At 39.6% G+C, this 22,457-nt stretch overlaps 1 protein-coding gene across 1 annotated transcript in view; it reads left to right on the forward strand.

Annotated features, from left to right (window-relative positions):
- ADK (adenosine kinase) overlaps positions 1 to 22,457 on the forward strand; it is a 115,184-nt gene that overhangs the window by 68,466 nt on the left and 24,261 nt on the right. Inside the window, exons 5-6 of the mRNA XM_042458443.1 lie at positions 8,714 to 8,749; positions 13,278 to 13,392. Coding sequence (XP_042314377.1) covers positions 8,714 to 8,749; positions 13,278 to 13,392 — 151 coding nt within the window. The remainder of the gene's footprint in view (positions 1 to 8,713; positions 8,750 to 13,277; positions 13,393 to 22,457) is intronic.

Genomic DNA, 22,457 nt, shown 5'->3' on the forward strand with positions numbered 1-22,457 from the left:
GGGCTCTTCTTTTTTTCTCTTTTTACCTCATCCTTGAATTTGTTGTGCAGCCACATTGGCTTTTTCAGATGTTTCCCATTGTTCTTTTCCATTGGATTTTCTCGTACTTGGTGACTAAAACCTTACCTGGTCTGAGGGCAATACTACACCACCAAATTAGCTGAGGAAAACACACAGTTCTTCTTGCATAATGTCCCATCCAAACAGCCTTATGCCTTGGTCTGACATCAGTAAAAGAAGTGGTTTCTGGTGTGCACATCAGTGAGTCTGTGTAAATTAATGACATGAAGAGAAGCAAGTGAAAAATTGCTGTCTAACATGTCTTGCACCCGAAGAACTATATATCCCTATGGAAATCACAAGAGTGTGTGTGTGTGTGTGTGTGTTTCCTTAGTCTTCAGACAACCAAAACATGAAGCCCTAGGCATTGACAAAATTACGAGTTTGCTTTATCTGAAACAAAAGTATTATGGGGGGGGGGGGGTGTCCAAAATTGTTAACAGTCTTAGAAAGAAATTATTTCAGTCTTATTCACTTGATTTATACTAGTCAGGAAGTATCTCCTGGGAAACATGAAGGATAAATGAGAAATTTCAAATCTTTTACTCATAGCAGTATTGCTCTGATAACACATCAACCAGAGCCACATTCATTTAAAAGAACTGAACCTTGAACATGTCTATTTCTTAAGCAGAAAAATATCCAGTGATGAAATTAACTAGGTTCACTAAAGCAAAATAAGGTAATTGGGACAGATAGCTTTTCTACAGATTTTTATTTTTATTACTGTAGCGGTTGTCCTGTACCATGACAGATAAAGTAGAAACAATATCTTTCAGTTTTAGAAGATGTCATATTTTAAGCAAAAATACCCACCCACTCCCAAAAAGCAAGGACTCCTGTTATCCTTGACAAAATATAAAATCCTGATGGCCAACCTGGTAATAATGTTTAGCACAGCCTGTATTAAAGAGGATCAGTTCGGATTAATTCCTCACTGTTAAATTACTTACCCAATTCATTGTCTTTTTAATGTTCTCCATCACTGTAAAATTAAGAAAACCCTACTGCTGCTATCATTAGATATTTATGAGGCTTTTGACAGATTAGAATGGAAATGGTCCTCCAGAAAATGAATATGAGGAGTCACAGTGAATTTGATCCCTAGACTTTACAGAAATCCCAGAAACACTATGTCAGTTAGCTGTCATGAATCTGCAGGGAGTGAATTGAACAGAGGTACAAAGCAGGGGTGCCCCCTGTATTATTTGAGATTGCTGTCGAGCCCTTCACAGAGTTTTTGCAGCCTTAACACCAACATCCAAGAAGTCAGTATGCAAAAGGATCTTGTACCATCTTTGAGACTAACTGAGAGAAGGAAAGAAATTGGTAGCATAAGCTATCGTAGACTAAAGTCTAAGTAGATATAGACATAAGTCTATGAAAGCTTATGCTGCCAACGTCTTTCTTTATCTGCTACAAGATCCGTTTGCATACCATTCCAGGTAGACATGGCTATGTCTTTTAATTCTACTATCCTAGAAGTCAGTGAGGAGGACTCTCAACCATGTATTAAGTAAGGCTTTTTATTGATAACATTGTGCTCTTCCTCACTAAACCAGGACAACAGCTTCAGAGGTTATGGACTGTTAGAGTATATGGCTCAATGGCAGGCCTATGAATCAACATTTGCAACGTTGAAACCTATTTGTTTGGATGTCAGCACTTGTAAAAGCTTGCCACTAACCTTTAATCTGATTATACCAAAGTTTGGGCACTAATGTAGCCCAAAATTATACAAATGTACCGTAATAAATCTCATTTTTAACCTCTCTTTCTTATAGTCAAGCAAGGTCTTTAATACTGATCAGCAGCCATACTTATGATGAAATAGAACACACTTATTTCCCCAATCAATTATTCCTGTTTCCTGAATATATAGACTCCTATATTTGGCTCCCTCCTATCTAATGCATAACGACAACAACAACAAAACCTTCAGCAATTTATCCATAAGTGTAAGAAACCTAGATGAGTCCACTTGGAGTCAGAGACAGGAACAGCAGTCATATTGTTCAGAAATATTGTAATTCCTTTCAAGTTACATCATCTAGTGTCTGTCCCACATAGTAAAATAAGAATGCCATGGGTATTGCTGGTATTTTTTTACTACATTAATTCTTTGTTCTCAAGATAATTAAAAAGGGAAGTGGTCCAGGCACACATGATCTACTGAAGTGTTGCACTTGGAACTTTTAACAGAAACCACTAAGAACCAATCTTTATTTTCATTAATGGTGGATTAGTACAGGTTTTGAACCTCCTTAACTGAAATGCTTGGGACCAGAGGTATTTTAATAAATAATAATAATAATAATAAAATTTTTATTTATACCCCGCCCTTCCGAGTGATCAGGGCGGCTTACAGTATGCACCGAAGTGCAACAGTATACAATTTAAAAACACATGTGCAACAACAACAATCCATAAAACAATAAAACAATAAAAAACCCCTTAGCCCAACCTCACGGCCACGAGAGAGGAGGGAGGCCCATAGGATGTCTAGTCGGGGAATGCATGATTAAATAGGAAGGTTTTGAGACCCTTCCTAAATTGGGCCAGGGTGGAGGATGAGCGGAGCTCAGTGGGCAGCGTATTCCAAAGGGCTGGGGCAGCTATGGAAAAGGATCTTCTGGTTGTAGTAGCCAACCTAGCCCCAGGATTTGGGATTTTGGATTTGGGAATACTTGCATGCTGGAGACCCTCTTGCTTTCTCTCAGAGGAGTCTTGTGAATCAAGTTTCTCCACAGAGAATAAATGACTGAGTGTTTGGGGAGGGGGTAACAGATTAGACTTAAGCCATCTTGGCTCGAGCTCTCAACCAAGTCATAGAGGGAAAGGGCTGCTTTGGAGGAGACACTTCACACGTATTACAGACAAGGAAGAGGAGGTGGAAGCAGTTAGGGACTTGGTAGTACAACTGCTGCTGCCAGCTCCCCTCCCCTAGGGTTGTGGCTACTCTTATGTGCTCATCTGCCCCAGCGCAATAGCAGCCATGAGCCACTGCCTGTGGGACTTGGCCTTCTTCTTCTTTGGACACTCATTCATTTTTATCTCAGGGAGCCAGAGGAGGCAGCTGGAGCTGTGGGGTTGGTCTCTTCTACCCTCCTTCCCTTTGAGCACATCCAGCCATCCAGTGACAGCAGGATGAGCAAAAAGCTCTGAGAAGCACCTTGTCCCACCACAGCCTCTGGCTGTCTGAGGACTAAATGAGTGAGTGTTCAGAGGAGGAGTTACCCACCTCCCACAGGTTGCCATGTCTGGGGCGGATGAGCATGTAAGAATTGCTGTGGTGCCAGGGGAGGGGAAACAGCAGGGCACTCCTCAGAACTGCTTGGACAACCTACAATTGCCAGGTGCCTGGACGTGCTGACAGGTAGGACGGGAGGGCAGGATAGAGCTAAATGAGACCCAGACTCTGGCAATGGAAGTAGTGGTGAGCGGGGGTGGTGGTAATTTTTTGGGAAAGGGCTCTCTTTTGGGTCAGAGCTGGTCCGAGCAGCCACCGCTGTGTCCCGCTCTAGACCTCACCTCAGCTGTGGGGTGGCAGAGGAGCAGCAATGTCCACTGCAGCCACCACTTATAGAAAGTTTGACTGGAAATATGGCCATGCTATCTTCCTCTCTTTCTCCACTGCTTCCCTGTCACATTGGCATTCAAAAAAGTTGCAGATTTTGGAATATTGCAAATTTTAGAATTATTAATATAGGAGGCTCAACATGTATACACAAGGGGCCAAAAAAAATCACGTCAAGATGCTTAGTGATGCCACATGTAACTTAATAGATTGTTTTAGAAGAGAGAAAAAAATAGGATTTGTCTTTAGTCACTTAGTAGAGTGGCCACTGATTTGGCAAAGATGATGATAGTATAGTCCATTTCTTCAGAGAAATAACATAAAGCTCATATAGAGGTATTCTGTGACTCCTATTAAACTCTCGCATACCACGGGATTACTGATGAAGGAAGTTGGCCTGTAGACTCTGATAGTTTGTCTGAGAGCAGCCAGATTTTGGATTACAGCACAGACAAAAAGCAACAGGATCACACACCAGAGTAGACCCTGATCTAGTACTGAGATGTCTAAGGATGTTCTGAAGAGACCTCTCACTTCACCCTCCTATAATCAATATAAATTGTAAAACCACCTCTCCTTTTGTGTTTTGTATATGTTTCTATAGTTTATTGTCTGTGTAAGAGGTGGGGACATGCCCCCCAGATTAATTTTATTAACATTCTTATAATTATTAACGTTCATTTATAGAGTGCTGTAAAGTTGGCACGGCGCTTTACATAGTAAGGTCAAATTTTTAAAAAGTAAGGTAAAAAAAGAATAAAAACCTGCCAAGCAGCATACAATCTAAAACAACAACATTACATGATTAAAATATCTCTAAAATAATACTAACTGGTATACAAAGACAAACATTAATTTTAAAAGCTCTCTGTTAGCAATCAGTTCAGAATTCGTGTGTGTGTGTGTGCCTTCAGGTTGCCAGTACTGTTCTGCTAAACCTTGAACTATCCCAAATATTTGTGTTGACTGACAGTTTATTTCTGTGAACTCAGAAGCAAGTCCCATTGATTTTAAGAATGCTTAAAACTGGGTCCTTAAACAGGTTTCATCTAGCAATAAAAGGACCATACAACATTTTAACAAGCAGCAATCCACTTATTTACTTCCTTCTGTACTATAGACAGCTCCACTTTATAAATAGTGGAGAGCCAACTGCAGTAAAATCCATGGTATGTCTTAAGTGTTTTTAGGCCAGAACAAACAAAAAAAGAAGAAGAGAAGGAAGGAGGGAGGGAGGTTGTCTGTCATGAAAGAGAACTGGAAAACAGTATGAAAGTTAAGCCAGTCAGAAGGAGACGTAATGCAAGTTGCTTTTTTACTGCTGTCTCTTTAGTTTATCTCCTGTTTCTTATAAGTGCCTGGTGTTGTGCTGAAAAGAGGTGTGATGACTTAAGTGACAGGATGTAATTCAACAGCTCTGCCAATGCATCCTTTTCATGCAGTGTGAATTTCTCTGTTCTGTTGGGTGTGTTTTGCAGTGCATTTTGGTATTATTGCTAGCTAATTACATTTTCAGTGTTGGGTCCTGCGTTTCAAAGGTTATTGAAGGATTGAGGGAAGTAGGGGAAAAGACTAGGATCTTTGAGAAAAGATAATAATATTATTGTCTTCTACTGAAATCCAGTTTGCAAAAGCAGTGGGAAGCCATGAGTTAAAACTGCTATGCTCGTGTATCATGCAAGATAAATGCATGATACAGTAGAGGGAATTTAACAGTGTTAAAGGGACTGGCTGCTTTTAAAATCCAGCCACCCAAGAAAATTCTTTTCTGCTGCTGTGGTTTTGTTTTATGTTTTGGTTTGGTTTTTTGCCTTGCACTTGTCGCATGTCATGCATGAATGAAAATGCTTCATTCTCCTGGGAGCTGTAAAGCTTCTGTGAAGATTGTTTATTTCCTTAATCCCATCTCCTTTGTGATTCTTGATGTCAGAGATAAAATGGAAGACCTTTAATATACCAATTATCATCCTTATTATCACCTGCACTAGGGAGTGTCCTAGCTGTCTGTTCTTATCCTACCAGTCACCATATGTTGCTGCCTCTCTATGGTAAGCTTTTTAACCTGCCCTCTTTATTATATCTGCAAAACCCAGTATGGCTGCTGGGAGCTTTGCACAGATGGGCAGCTGCTAGTTCCATTATCTTACTTTTATTGTGAATCAACCCTGAGGGGCCTCCTTTATATTTTGAACTTTCCACATTAAGACCTGCCTAATATCATCATTAGTAGCAATCCTACTAAGATTAGGTGACATTCCTGAACTGGGTACCATTAAAGATGTGAAACCAATGTAATTCACCCCCAGTGAACTAACCAGCCTAACAATGCTGAACAGAGATTTCGAAAAAGGAAGAGGTGAATCTTGACTTAAATGCAGTTTATAGCCCCAATGAATCTAACCATGTCTTCTGAGGGAGAAAAAAAAGTTGACACCACAGGATTAAGGGTTGCAAGAAAAAATGATTGCCAAAAAGACGGCTCTGACAGTTACTGGCAAGCGATGGAGGTGAGGTGCAAAATCGGTTTGCTCTGGGTGATATTTGAAATACTCTGAAGGGACACCACAGGACAGTGAAGTTCATCTTCCAAAGAATTAAAAGTACTTGCTTTGCAAAGAGCTTCCGCTCTCCACAAGTGTCTAATATCCAGGCTTCGTGGCTCAATAATAATTTTAACACAGATGTCAATATCATTTTGCACCACAGCTTTTAGATGTGCCCCCTCAAGATATATGTTTCTTACTTCCTGTTTCAATGGCATTGCTAAAAATTGAAGTTAAAAATGTCATCTGGCTTAAATATGCAGTATTTTGTTCATGTTCTCGTTTTCTATGAACTTCTGGTTCCCATTACTCTTGCAGGGGCAGGGATTCCTTTTCCATTGTCTGGGTTCCATTCCCACTTAAGCCTTTCTGGGTTTTATTTTATTGTAGTTCATTGTAAGTGCGCTACTTTATAGTGGAGGCTCTCAGACACACACACACACACACACAGGCCTAGGCTTTGTTAATTGCATGCTGCTTTAAGAATACACTGCATGATACCTTTGAACCTTACACTTTGTCTTGACAGCTGGGTTACTAAATGTCACTGACAGCAGAGTTGTATGGAGGCGGAGGACTCTTTTGTCAATAAATTGTCAGTGTGGCTAACCTTGCCAGCACCCAAGTTGTTAAAACTGTGGTTCACTTTGTCTGTTAACCTCAGCTTAGGCTAACTTGGTCAGCCTTCTGCTTCTCCAGGAATCAGCCTGAGGATGTGTGCTTTTTCAGCTTATCAGGTTTTATTAACTTCAGCTTCCTGCTGCAGTAATCATTTGTTCCCACTTCAATATGCCTTTTCACTGGTGCTTAGAAATGTATGGGCATTAAATGCTTCCATAAATGATTTGGAGCACAATCTGCCAGAAAATTCTCTGCAATCCCTACTGAAATGAATGAGAGTAGTTCTTCAGCACAAGAACTTTTCTGTAGATTGTACCTACGGTTCATACAGTTAGCGCTCTGCTTAGACCCAGCATTTATTTCTGTATTAATGATGCTTGGTGGCAAAATGGAACAGTAAAACGGCATGGTAATTGTAAACCTAAGTGACAGTGAGATTTGCCAGACGCTATCTTCTATTATGAATTGATCTAAGATAGAGGACATAATTGTGATGTTTTGAAAATTAATGAAAAGCTTTTTTTTTTAGAAATTGGATTTTATATATAGAAATAAATGTTAAAATATTGCATGCATTATACAAAACACATGTGGCTTTGAAACTGTATACAGTCGACCCTTGCCTTACGCGGGGATCCGTTCCGGATCCCTCCGCGTAAAGCGAATTCCGCCTATGCTCAAGCCCCATTGGAAACAATGGGGCTCGTGCACGGCAGTGCAGCGGGGCGCAATGGGCGCGCATGCCCATTCGATTGAATGGGACACTCCGCCCCGCCCGCGGCTTGAGCGCGTAAGCTCAAGTCCGCGTAAAGCGCGCCCCTATATGACGCGGGCGCGCTGTATTTGTATCATTATAAACAAGAGCTACATTACCTTCACTGATATATTAATACTAGAATATATTAGGAAATCAGAGTGATACCATTCTCTGTCTTTTGTACTTCTGTTTAAAAACACAAAGTCTAACGTTTTGCACAGGTAATAAATCAATATGGCTTGAGCTTCTTCAGGAAAGACAAGCTATCCTGAAGCTATGATGGAACTGACACAATGTTTTAAGGAATTGGTCCGATTCTGCCGCTAACAGATGGCTGTGTTTGGTTTGATTAAGATTAACTAGAGTTGTTTGGTGCAAAATGGCTTGCCGCGTTTCTTAAACCGAGCATTAAATTAATCACTGGAAGCCGCACGTTGATTGATTAAAAGTCAGTTTTAAAGATGTAGAATCAAACTGTATGATGAAACAGTGTGATCCAGTAGGGCCTTTGGGGAAATTTTAGTTTGAATTCTTGTTCAACTAATACTGAAATTACATATTCTATTCTATCCTGGACTGCTAGTAAAAATGGCATTGGTGTTTTCTCTTGCCTGTGACATTAAGGATAATTTACCCGGAGCTGTGTGTTCATCACATCCAAATTTCCCCCACCAGTAGAGCTGTCAGTGAAAGAGGCAAAGTGATGATAAAAGGACGCAGGGTAATTGATCCTAAATCTACAAGGAAGAGAGGTGTGGGGTATTTATTTCAGCAGCAACATGCCTCTGACATGGGTTTCCAGCCTCAGCGCCTGTGCCCTTTGGGAAATGTTGTAGGAATGATTAATACTGATAAGTCCTGTGGTTAACCATGCCCTTTTCTGTTAAAGGCCATTAGTCCAAAGTAACTTTGCCAGTGGGGAGGAAAACATGCACTCTCCGTCCTTCATTTGTGAAGCGTGTTGACACTTCGTTGCTATCTTGTCAGCGGGGAAAGCAACCTTTTCAGCGCGAGCAACTGAAGAAATCCGTGTGGGCATATTGAGATAATTATATAAAAGGAAACTGCCTGAATGAGCTTCAAAATGGGTTATTTCTTTATTATCTAGCACTTTATAATTAACTGTTTCCTTTATTATTATTATTATTATTTCAGGAAGCTGCCACTTTTGCTCGAGAGCAAGGCTTTGAGGTGAGTTAACCTACGGTTGCACACTAAACAGATTCTAAAGGATTTTTTTCTCTTGCTGATAATGAAGTTCTTTTGGATAGTGATTGATGTGCTATTATACTCTCCGAGCCTCGCTGCGGTTGCCATAGAAACTTGGCAGTCGTCATGGTTTCTTTGTTCTGCCAGCTCAGTGTTATGACGCACTCTACTAGGTCTGCACCCAACATCGCCTACAGATGTTATTTATTGAATTTTGAAAAGCCTCTTGGGAAGCTGAGAGGTTGGGCACAGCTTCAAGCTGCCTCTGCAGATATGGGACCTGTCAGTTTGTTCAGTTAAAAAGCCACCTCATTAGCTGAATTACACTCTGTAAGGATCTGCCGCTAAAGCAGTGGTGAAGCAAGACTAAATACTGAGATGTAACACCGTTTTAAATAACTTAAACTCTGCCATATGCGGATTATCATTATGCAAATGAATTGCAGTAGGTTGCATGTGCAATTGTTCAGAGTTGATCACTGTAAACCCTGCCTTTTACACACTGCCTCTTCAGGAGAAGTGGGCTGTGCTTTTGTCAACATACACAAGTGCTGTATTCCATCTGGGTTTGCATAAATGTGCAGTCTCTTAAATGTGCATGCATGGCATCTCCGTCTTTTGTTAGCTTACTAACTACACCATTTATAGAGATTCCAGTCATGATATAAGTATTTTGATTTAGGGAGTTACCCACATGCTTTAGCCAGATCAATTGAGGATAACTTGCACGTATGTGACACAGGAACCAAAGCTTCATATACAGTGGGGCCTCCGCATACGCAGACTTTTTATAAGCGTCTTTGAGCGTACGCGCTCAAGCCGTTGGGTGCGCGCGGGGCGGAAGGGGTGGCGCGTCCCATTCAGTTGAATGGGTGTGTGCGCTCATTGCGCCACGCGCACGCCCATTGCACTCTGCGCCGCCGTGCACGAGCCCCATTGTTTACAATGGGGCTCGAGCATAGGCGGAAATCGCCATACGCGGCGGGATCCGGAACGGATCCCCCCCATATGGTGAGGTTCCACTGTATACAGTTGGCCCTCCTCATGCATGGATTTTTAATACACAGATTTCAGCATACATGGCTTGAAAATATTCCAAAAAAGTATAAATTCCAAATAGAAAACCTTGATTTTCCATTTTATATATGGAGCACCATTTTGCTATGCCATTATATTTAATGGGACTTGAGCATCCACAGATTTTGTTATCCACAGGGGGTCCTGGAACCAAACCCCAGCAGATAACAAGGACCCACTGTACTAAATACTGGCATGTGTCACACTCAAAGCATTTGTTAATCCTTGTTATCCACAAGGAGTAAAACACCTTTCTACCACCAAATGTATCAAGAAAGCAAATTTGGTGGTAGTGATAGTGACAATGATGACAGTTATGATGATGATTTGCTTTTTTCTAAATATCATTCTCAAAGATATACAAAACTTAAAACAAGAACAATAAAAACAATATATCTATAATGTATAACCATGGCTCTCCCCCTTTAAGCAGCAAACCAAGATTAATCGATTGGCATAATACAGTCTTTAAAAATTCAGCCAGTGTTTGAACTGTCCCATTCCTATTTGCATTAATTAGACCCACACAGCTAGGAAACCATATGCTGAGCTAAGGCACTCATTTGGGTTTGGTCAGGTGCAAAGGAGGAGAAAGGGATGAACATCTGTGTTCGTCTGCATGCGTATATGAGTACTTAACTTACGATTGTTCCACGATAACCCAAAAGCACATAAGCTTTATCATCAGTATTTAGCAGTCAGAACTCTGAGCTTTGTTATTTCATTGTATGTAGAATAAATGATGTTACACACTTTTATAGAAATTAAGACTGCGAGATACTTTTAATTCCTGTAATGCATGCTAATATAAATAAATTTTTGGAAAATAAAGTGATGATACACAGAACAAAATAATTTATTTAACAGTTTAAAAGCTGTCCCCCTTTTATATTTCTCCCTTTAGGGTATAAACGTGGGACATACGTGGTTTAAATTCATACCGAGTGGCAAAAGTGCTTTTGCCAGTGTTGGCAAAACACCTTTGTACTAATCTTTCCACCAGTGCTTTTTAATACATTCTACCAGTTTCTGCTGAATGTTATAAATCTGACATATTTGATTATAGAACATTGCTAAAGGGTACAGTGAATTTGATCATATCCCATATCTCCTCTTTGCTTGGCAGCAGAAAGTGACATATCACTTCTGCCAACAGTGATATGTAAAATTGGTTAAGTGTCCATTGAAGGTTTTATTCTGGAGTTTTAATACGCTTCCAAAGCTCATTAGCAAAAGGAACATTGAAGATGGATCGCTGCTGGTGTATTAAAAAGAATGAAAACTTAAGGGGAAATAATGATAGACCAGGCAGTCTAACTGACTGTTATTTTCAGAAGCTAACTGAAAGTTCAGTATATGTAATTTTTATGTTGCTAATATACATAACAAATACAAAAAAGTTGATTCTTTTCTAGGTGATACCAGTGTTAGTATAGGCATTTATATTCTTAATCCCCAAACTACCTAATCTGCTGCCTTAACTGGCTCAATCGAGGAAGTATTCCTGTACTGAAACACTTTGGAGATACAGTAGTTGCAGAAGCTGTATTTCCTAATTTTCTCTTTCATGTAAAAAAGATCCTGCCTGCACTTTGAAAAGTAGCATGCTATGGAGAATGCTAAGCTAAAACCTTGTCCCTAGTATGTTAATTTTTGAAAGAGTATTCAAAAATGTAAATACAGTGCGCCCGCGTGGGGAGGAAGGAGCGGTGCATCCCATAGAGAGTAATGGGTCGCACGCCCGTGGCATGCATGTGCCGCTGCACCGCTGGGTGCACAAGCCCCATTCATTTAAACGGGGGCTCAAGCATATGTGTAATTTGCTTTACGTGGGGGAGTCCGGAACGGATCCCCCGCGTAAAGCAAGGGCGCACTGTAAACATATACTGTATAATCCCAAAAATTCAGTCTCATGTTTGCTTTGAAATGAAACAGCCAGTCAAAGGCAAATTAAATATATATATAAAATGTAAAAATAATGATAAAACCACCACAACAGCAAGATCAAACCTTATGCAGTAGGCCTTTGATATCTATTGGTTCCAGGACCCTCAGATAACAAAATTCATTGATGCTTAAGTCCATTATATACAATGACATAGTAAAATGATGTCCTTCATATAAAATGGCAAAATCAAGGTTTGCTTTTTAGATTTGTAAAAAATATTTTCAAATCGTAGATCGCTGAATCTGTGGATGCATACTCTGTGTGCCTACTGTATCAGAAACAGTATTTTGGGGGGAGGGGGGTAAAACGTGCCTGACCCTTGGAAAAGATGATACCATGTGGATATTCTGGAGAGAGAATTGCACAATTGCAGAAAAAGCCTTTTCTCCAGTTGCTAGCTTCCTTGAAGGTGGGGATGACCAAAGGCAGGCCTGTAGAGAAGATCTTTTTAGTCCAAAACACACTAAGGAAATAATCCAGTTTGAGACTGCTTTAAATGTCTTGGCTCAGTGCTAGTGTGTCCTGGGAATTGTAGTTTATTGTGCACCAGACCTCTCTGACAGAGAAGGCTAAATTTCCCCAGAATTCCCTAGCATTGAGCCAGGGCACTTAAAGCATTCTCAGACAAGTATTTTTGCAGTGTCTTTTGGACTCGTGTTGGAGCAGAGCAGGTGGTATTTTAAATATTCCTTAATAGTATCTGAAGAGTTAGATGTCATTCCTACTTGAGGAAGAATTCAGACATATACAAAAAGAAGGAAGACTGTAATTGTAAACAGAAATGAACAGTTAGTATTACAGACACTCCTAGTGACCTCTTCTCTTTTTAAAAAATATAAATAATTGATGGCATGGAACAGTGTCTGGACAAAGACTCAGAACTTCTTTACAGTATCTGTTTATGTTGAATTGGTTACATAAAATCTCATAATTGTAGGAGAGAACAGGCACGTTGTTAAGAAATAAATTACATGATGACAGATTACATTCAGTGTCAATAAGAGTGAAAAGATATCAGTCTTGAAAAACGTGTTCCTAATATGTGCACTATAAGTAAAATTCTCGCTTCTATGTTACTGATGCTGTTGTGTTCTCTGCTAAGTCATAGATAAAACATCTTATTTGCAGGTTTTTAGCAAGAGTAATTTTGGAAAGGTTTTACCAGAATTATACCCTGGCCCCCATGTTCATCCTGGTCAGTCCCCAAGTTGGCATGGGGATGGGCAGGTGTTTACACACCCGTCCTTGCACCAAACTAGGCCCTGCTAGAGTTTCTGTATTCTGTATAAAATAACTAATTATATATGAACTTACAGAATTCTGATTTGTTCTAATCAAACTAGAATATCAAAGTGTGGCCTGAAACAGAAATCAGTTTGTATCTAATTATAAAATATTTTTATTGAAATCTACAAAAACTGTACTCTAATCCTTGGAATTTTTTGCAACTGTTTACATCTTTTATTTTGGTCTTTCTCTTAACAGACTGAGGACATTAAAGAGATAGCTCGGAAAACACAAGCCTTGCCGAAAGTGAACCCTAAACGACAGAGAGTTGTTGTGTTCACTCAAGGGAAAGATGACACTATTATGGCTACAGGTAAGCTATTTTAAAAGGTTGTATCTAAGAGACAGATGATAGTACTACTCCACAGTAAGTTCTCAGCAGAGAACAGGGGTTCTAACACAGCAGATTAGGCTGCAATCCTGTACCCACTTTTTGGCCTGAGAGACTTACTTGTGAGTACATTTTTAATAGGATTGTACTATTAAATGTAGTGACTGAGAATTTCCTTTCCAGAGATTCTTAAGAAAACATATAAAACAGACATGCAGGGAAAAAAGCAGCTAGAGGCTGCTCTGCCTGCAGTCGCCCAGTAATCTCATGACTTGCTCTTATAGTAGGCTGCCACTGTGCTCCCAAACTGTTGTGTACCAAAAAAATATTCATGGTTCATTTCCCTTTTTCTTCTCATAAGGCTTTGAAATTATCCAAATTAGCTGTAAAGTACTGTGATATGCAAGAATGACAAGCCTAGTAACCAATATTCCCAACAGGGCTTTGCTTGCCATGGGAAAAAAAGTGGTTATTTTGTTTCATAATCATTACTACTTTTTTAAATTATATGTTTTAGTTAACATTTTACAGATGAAAAGTTACTTATATCCTTTTTATTTTGCATATTTGTTGTTGAGCTTCTTAAATGCATTACATCCATCTCCATTTGTTTCTCATGTATTCTCAAGTCATGATGAAGCAAAAAGTGCACGTGGGGACAAAAAGTGCATTTCTGGGACAAAAGGAAATGTTTCATACAGTGAGATCACTTGCAGGCTTATATGTAAGTTGTCTGAGGATCTAATATTTTTTGTCATTCTGTGGCACCTCATCATTATCATGTGTTAGATGCCTACAGAATTGTATAGTTCTTTGTTAACTGCCCTTAAGTCATCCCCAACTCATGGTGACCCTGTGGAGGAGACATCTCCAAGTCCCCTATCTTCAAAAGCTCTGCTTAAGACTTGTAGATTCATGGTCATTATTGAGTGTACCCACCTAGTGTGCAGTCTCCTTCTCTTTCCACCTTTCCTAGCATTATTGACTTTTCTAATGAGTCATGCCTTCTCATGATGTGGCCAAATTATAACAGCCTTAATTTGATCATCTTGGCTTCCAGAACAATATCTAGTTTTATTTGCTCAAGAACCAACTTGTTTGTCTCTTTGGCTGTCCATGGTATCCACATCTCAAAAGAGTTGATTTTCCTCTTAGCCGCTTTTTTTCATTGTTCAGGTCTTCCATCCATATATGGTGATGGGGAATACGATGGCTTAGACAATCCTAACTTTAGTGTTCAGTTGCATATCTTTACACTTTAGGATCTTGTCCCATTCTTTCATAGCTCTTGTTCCCATTCCTGGTCTTCTAATTTCTCGACTGCAGTCTCCATTCTGGTCAATGTTTGATCCAAGATATGGGAACTCTTTAACTATTTTGACTTCTTCATTGCTAGGTTGAATTTGGGTAGTTTCTCCATGGTCATTATTTTTGTTTTCTTTATGTTCAGCATTAAACCCATATTTAAACTTTCCTCTTTTACCTTCCTCTCTAATTGTTCTAAATCTGAGTTGTTTTCTGCTAGCAGTATAGTGTTGCCCACATATCTTAGGGTGTTGATGTTCCTTCCTCCTGTCCTCACTCCTCCCTTTTCTGAGGCTAAGTCTGCTCTTCTTATGATATTCTTAGTATACAGGTTAAACAATTCAGGTGATAGATTGCAGCCTTGCCTGACCTCTTTTCCGGTTGAGAACCATTCTGTTTCCCCATATACTGTTGTAACAGTAGCCTCTTGATCTAACTACAGATTTCTCATTAGGACTTTCAAATGTGTTGGCACTCCCATGTCTGTAAGTGCCATCCATATTTTTTTATGATCTATGCAGTCAAATGCTTTGCTACAGTCTATAAAGCAAATGTTGATTTTCTTCTGGAATTCCTCTGTGCATTCCATTAGCCATCGTATATTGCAGTGATGGTGAACCTTTTACAGACCGAGTGCCCAAACTGTAACCCAAAACCCACTTTTTTATTGCAAAGTGCCATGTCCCTCTGGCTTTCTAGTAACAAACTCTGTGCTGAGGCGACAGCACATGTGCCCACAGAGAGGGCTCTGAGTGCCACCTCTGGCATGCATGCCATAGGTTCGCCATCACTGGTATATTGTATCAAGCCTTGAAGAGAGAAAGGAAATAAATTAAATTTATTTATTTATTTATTTATTTATCATCATCATTATTAATACTGTTGTTGTAAATGTTTCCATCCAGATCTTGTGGATCTCACCCCCTCACTCGAAAATTTACAAATTTGACCACTGATCAGTATAAGGGGATCCAAGAAAGGTGTAACAAATTCCTTGTTTATTGTTGAATTATTGGAACTAATTAGGGTCCGATCATTTCCTTCTGTATACCCTTGAGTTCACCCATAGTCAGATCTGCATCATTCAGTTTTAAGTAGTCCAAATATCACTGAGTACTATACAAGTAACTAAGGTTATACAAAAATTTTCCAGACAATCAGTGACTAGTGCATCATAGATCCTTTTTGCTGCTCTCAAGCATCTTCTACAGCCACTTTTCTTTGAGTCCATTTTTATAAACACAAGAGGGGAGTGATCTCCTTTTAACTGAAAGGAGTTGTTGCTTCTGGGATTCTCTTCTGGATTTGGACAGCTCCACCTGCCTTGTATTACTAACCCAATCATTATAGTAAGAATAATTTGCATGTAAATGTTAGTACTGTAGATACTTTCACTATATACTTTTTTAATTTTTCAAAATTGGAGCTGATACCATATCCATTGATCCATTCTTGGATATAATTTCTTATAGCTAGTTTATTTGTATGATATTAATTTCTAATCAATCCTGTTGGTTGATTGTGACAATTAAGTTAAACTAAAGAATGCACTTCACCCTGATAAATTAAAGATAGAGAAGTTAATGCCATGATGTCAGCTACATAGGCAAACGTGATAAATGCTAAGTCGGTTTTGAGCCTAGGGATAAGCTGTTCAGCACACAAGCGTGGCTGAATCTCTTTGCTGTGTTGTTATTCATGGCAGCCAAATAAATGTCAATAATAAAAGAGAATTAAAGATTTTCATTTCCCAGAGGCAGTACCTCTAATACAGCTTGATCTTCCATTTCATTTGTAATTCGTTCCTGTGTCAAGACTCAGCCATTCACCAGGCAGTGTGTGACATGAAGTCATTTAATAATGATTAAGAACATAAAAATGCATGGCCTGGGGGCAATTCACAAAAGATATACCAATTTGTTATTGTTTCCTCCCTACACTCTCTTATGCTCTTTCTCTTGAATATGGATCAGCCTCCCCCATTGCACACACCCAGCACTATAAAATGGTTAATCAGAAGAGAAGAAATACCTGTTAAAGTAGGACATAGTAACATTGTTGAATTGTGTCAGGAAGTGCTAACATGAAGGTTTCTGCTTTAAACCACACGGTTGGAGAGTTTTTCACCCTTCAGTAGAAATCTGTTTGTGTGCATACAGTCTAGGTTTTGCCCTGTGAGTGTAACGTTTTGCCCTGTTGCAAGAGCTATTGCAGAATGCTACTTTCACTAATGGCTTTTAAAAAGCAGGCTGAATAACTTGTGTGTGTGTGTGTGTGTGTGTTGTGTGCTTTCAACTAATTTCTGACTTTTGATGACACTAAGGCGAAACTATCATAGGGTTTTCTTGGCAAGATTGTTCAGAGGAGATTTGCCATTGCCTTCCCCTGAGGCTGAGAGCATGTGGCTTGCCCAAGGTGTTCATGGCTGAGCTGGGAATTGAACCCAGGTCTTCATAACCATAGCCCAACACTCAAACTACTGTGCCGCAGTGGCTCCATTGCAGTAGTTGTTGTGAAGTTGCCCCTGATTAATCTCAATATCCTATTAAACCTAAGGGATTGTATTAAAGATGTCCTGGGAAACGAAGACTTTGAGCCTCAGAGCCTCACCCCATTCACATCATCTTTTCAGCTGTTTCTCCCCAAAGGCAGATATTTGGGAAGCAGTAGTGTCACACCTCCTTAGGTTGTCACCTGGTGGGGAACCCCACACCCTCCTTGTGGTACCCCTGCTGAAGAGGGCTCCTGTGCTTTAAATGCTTGTGTAGAAGAGGTGGTTTCAGCAGTTGCTTGGTTGCATGACAAATAATACCTGCCTGAATCCCCTCTTCTATAAAGCCATTAAAGGTACAAGAGCTCTCTCCAGTTTTCAGTCTGGTAACCCTACAGCAGATGCTTGTTTGCCCCTGAATGTTTCAATTGCTTTTGAGTATTTCAAGCAATCTTCTGAATTGTGATAGTTTGCTGTATTGTTTCATGGTTTTGGAATTTGTCATTAACATGCCTTGATCATACCCAACAATCATGTTGAACAATAGAGTCATGATATGATCACACTATAGTACAAAATATTTAGGTAGCTTGAAATATTCATGAAGAGATTGCTTTATTTCCTTTGAGTTTGAAACGCTGAGCTCGGTAATCATCCTGTTAAATAAAGTAGCCATTGTTCAGGTGCTCATGCATTTAAAAGCTTTACTTAATGTTTTGTTGCTGCTGCTGCTGCTGCTGCTGTTGGATTCATTCATCTTCTCTTGACAATAATGCTGGCAATGATTAGATTTCATAATATATATTTTGTAGTCTCCTGAGGACAACATGAATCTCTGTATATTTGCAACCTATTTTATTGTCAGATACTCTCTTTGTTATTTTTTTTTAAAGAAGTTGCTAAATTGAATCTTGAAACCTTAATACATTGCGTAAATTTTGCATAATATAGCCCCTATTTGGTTTTTTTAAAAATTGTGATTACTCTTGATTGCTTATGTAGCTATCCTGCTATAATTAAGACAGAAATGTAGGAACATTTTGATTCTAACTAACAGACAGATAACGTGTGGCTATCACCTATGTCTGTCTAAGCCCATCAGCATCAGAAGCAAACAGTATGGTCCACAAGAATACAGTTAAAACCTGGAAGTGACAATCGGGAGTTTGAAGGTTCAGAAACTTGCAGTATGATCAATTTAGTTAGAAGATGAAGTTCTCAAAGACAGCAATTATTGGAGGGGGAAGAGTAAATGGAGCAAAATACTCTAAACCAGACGCCAGTATTCGTATGCTACACTCCATAGGACCTGGACCAAATATGATGACTGTTGGACAGTATTCACAAAAGTAGTAGCAACAGTTTGGATAACTGATACCATAAGTATGATAAGCTGGTTATTCTGTGTCCTCCCCCTTCTCAATGCCACCTGCTCAGTCAGTTCTATAGTACTGTTTGTACAATATATTGTTGTCAGTGACAACTGAACAAGAATTCTGTAAGCAGTTGGCTATCAAATAATGGCAAATTTAAAAGCTATGCAAATTGTGCTAGGACAGCCCAGCTTGTTGCAGCCCTCTTTTCTTTATTATCATATCAATTGAGTAAGCTCATACCAGACAAAGCGAGGTTATGGGAACCACCTAGAGCATCACGCACCATTAAACATCAATGCCACATACACGAACATCTGCAATGTCGATCTTATTAACTCAGGGTATATTAGAAAGAGGATAAACAGCTTTCTTTATCACTTAGTTGTAAAAAATAATAATAATATCCTAATGCTTGCATTGTTTATCAACAGCAAGTTCATCAATAATTGTGTAATTATAGTAGTCTAGATTATGGTACCTTTTTCACTTGGTTAGTTTATGCACAGAGCTCTTGAATTCCATCTGTAAGCACTTCAGCAAGCCATAAACAACTAATGTTGTTCCTTTTTAATGCTCCTTGTATTGACAGGTGGGAATGTTTGCCTGTCTTTTACTTTGACTGTTTTATAGCTGCTCCCTTGATTATACTTTGCTTTCTCTAAATGTTTAAAAGTTTCAAAATTATGAGCAAATTAGAAGCCTTGAATAATTGCCCTCAGTATTATAACTAAAGAGTACACAATTCTTAACTGTTAATGACTGAAAATCATCTGTATTCTATCTGACGTGCAGTTTCTTATGAACTGCTTCACATGGGGCAATATCTTTATTGAGGACTGACTGAAACGTTACAGAATGAAAGTTTGGCTTCATTGGACGACATCCTAGAATTTGTAGTTAGGTGTACATAGGCCTGTTACAGACTGCCAAAATAAAGCTGCTTGGGGTCTCTTTGGAGGTATGCTATTTAAATGATGCATGGGTCCTAAGAGTCTGGAGGTCGCGCCAAGCCACACTCCATTCCTAAGCACAGGAGTGCAGCTTTGGCGCAGCTTCCAGATTCTTAGGGTGCATGCATCATTTAAATAGCATACCTCCAAAGAGACCCGAATCAGCTTTATTTTGACAGTCTGTAACAGGCCACAGTTACTCTGATTTAATCCTTAGTATGTCTTCTCACAGTACTTTGAGAATAGTAGTTCATTTTATAATTCACTTGGGGCAAAGAGAAGCTGTGCGGTTGGTGAGCAGGCCAGAGTTTGAGAGCCAGAGTATCAGTCCAAAGCTAAGGAACCAAATACCGACAGGTTGTGTGTATGTGCGCACAGATTAGTCTGGATTAAGAACAAGGCAGAGTCTCAAAAATGGCTTGGATTTCTCTCACAGAGTGTGTAATCCATGTTACTTCCAGCAGCCGTAGAACATTTGCTACTTGACTTATCCAGCGATGCTGATTGTTTCATGCCAAGAGCTGGACTAAGGCCCTCTGCTAGAGAGTTGTGCAATTGAGCTCTCTAGCAGAGAATTCTAAACACCACTAAACTACAAGCCTCTCAGGAAGACTATTACAGTGGGTCCTTGTTATTCACTGGGATTTGGTTCCAGGATCCCCCATGAATAACAAAATCTGTGGATGCTAAAGTCCCATTAAATACAATGGCATAGCAAAATGGTTTCCCATATCTAAAATAGAAAATCAAGGTTTGCTATTTGGAATTTATACTTTTTAAAAATATTTTCAAGTTGTAGATGCTTGAATCTGGATTAAAAAATCCATGGATAAGGAGGGCTGGCTGTAAATTTATGTTGGACTGTTATAAATGTGAAGTACAAATATGCCTCTACTTTTCTATCTTAAATAGTGTAGAATTTTGTCATGTGTGCACTAAACATGATTTGAACTATTTCACAGCGGTATCGCTACGGCTGGCATCATCCAGTGCACCACTCCATTGACCTCTTCCCATACCACACCATTCAGAGTCCTTGTAATTTTTTTTGTGCTGACATTACTCATAAATCAAAATTTCCATATGTCACTGAATGTATTGATAAAAATTGTGGTATAAACAATTAGCAAAATTAAAATGATGCCTTTAAATTACAATATCAGTGGATGCACAATTTAAGTGTAATTACAAAATCTCCTTGGAAGCCAAGATGACAAAACATAGGCTGTCATACTTTGGAGACACCATGAGAAGGCACAACTCAATGGGAAAAAAACAACAATAATGCTAGGAAAGGTAGAGGGAAGCAGAAAGAGGAAGGCCGCATGCTAGATGGATGTACTCTATTAAAGAGAGTACAGGAGCTGGGCAGAGCATTGGAGAACAAGGGGATCTTGAAGGTGTCTCATCAGCAGGGTTACCATGGGTCGACATGAATACAAGGGCAGTTAACAACAGCAACACAGGTTTATGTATTTAAAATGAACATTTGGTAAGATGTGATTTTTTTAAAGAAAAAGTTAAAAGAATAAAAGATTTTTTAAAAATATTTTAAATTTAAAATGTTGCCTGCTTCCTCCTACTGAGCCTCACCCCACTCACACCATGTCTCCAGTGTTTAAAAGGGACAGAAGCAAACACCAGAGCCCATTTCTGTCAAAGGTCAGATGTTTGAGGAGCAGTTAGGGTTGGCAGTTCAAGGTCCGAGTGCTACATGATGGAGTGGATTCCTGTCACTAGTCCCAGCTTCTACCAATGTAGCAGTTCCAAAGTATGCAAATGCAAGTAGATAAATAGGTACAACTTCTCAGTGGGAAGGCAATAGCATTCGGTGCAGTCATGCTGGCCACATGACCATCAGAGCAGTCCTCGCACAACACTGGCTCTTCGGCTTAGTAATGGAGATGAGCACTGCCCCCCTACAGTTGGTTACGACTAGACATTAATGTCAAGGCATTACTTTTATCTTTACCATCACCCAGTAGGGTGTCATCTGGTGCAGCCCACTCAACCCCATTGACGCCCCTGTTATAACTAGCCTGTACAACACTGTTTTTTTTCTTAAGCACATTTAGTGGGATGAATTTACTAATTCCCCTCCCCAGACTTTTGGAAGTTTGTCATAAAGAAAAAATATATTTTAATATATGAGTGTAAGATTTAAAAAAAACTTCTTTTTTGTCAGAATAAACTGTAACAAAACTAAGAGGGGGGAAACAAGGTTAGATCTCAGGATCTGGCCCTGAGTCTCAGGCTTCAGGGCAAAGGGAGGAATCACAAGACTGGAATGCTGCCTTGAAAAGAAAGCAAATATATGCTACTAGCTCCCGCTGCCACAAGCTGGTTCAGAGTAGCTTCTGTAGACTCACAGGGAGACCATTTGGGCACCACAGCCTTCAAAGTTTCTCAGACAATGACCAGCATCAAAGCTTAGACAGAAGGAGCAGTCAGCTACCTCACTATTCACTACCTAAGGAATCCCTAGATAGATAAGAGTACTGCAAGATTGCTACTTTGTGCTTTCTCCTCTCTTTCTCAGTTTTGCCCCACTTTCCTCACCTTGCCCTAAATGGGTGAAGCTGCAATACAATTTCCTTTCTAGCTCTGAGGCACACATGCATTGAACAATTGTTAGCAAAAAGATTCATAGGAATAAGTTTATTCTTCTGCTTTGCGTAGGTACTTGATTCCTTTCTCTTTTAATTCCTGCTTTCCCTCTCCTCATCCCTTATCCTCCCCATCTTCTGCCTACTTGTTCATCTTCTTACTTGTTGCCAAGTTTTGTAAATAGTTAGATCTACCTCTTTCTCCTACCCTCACTACTCCAGGTTAATTTTGTTATCCTTCTCTCCTTTCACCTTCTTCCCCCCCCCCCCACCACCTAGTTGCTCCTATCTTCTTCCTTCTACCCCCAAAAGTCTGTTG

Source organism: Sceloporus undulatus, chromosome 3, assembly GCF_019175285.1.
Source record: "Sceloporus undulatus isolate JIND9_A2432 ecotype Alabama chromosome 3, SceUnd_v1.1, whole genome shotgun sequence".
Classification (NCBI taxonomy): domain Eukaryota; kingdom Metazoa; phylum Chordata; class Lepidosauria; order Squamata; family Phrynosomatidae; genus Sceloporus; species Sceloporus undulatus.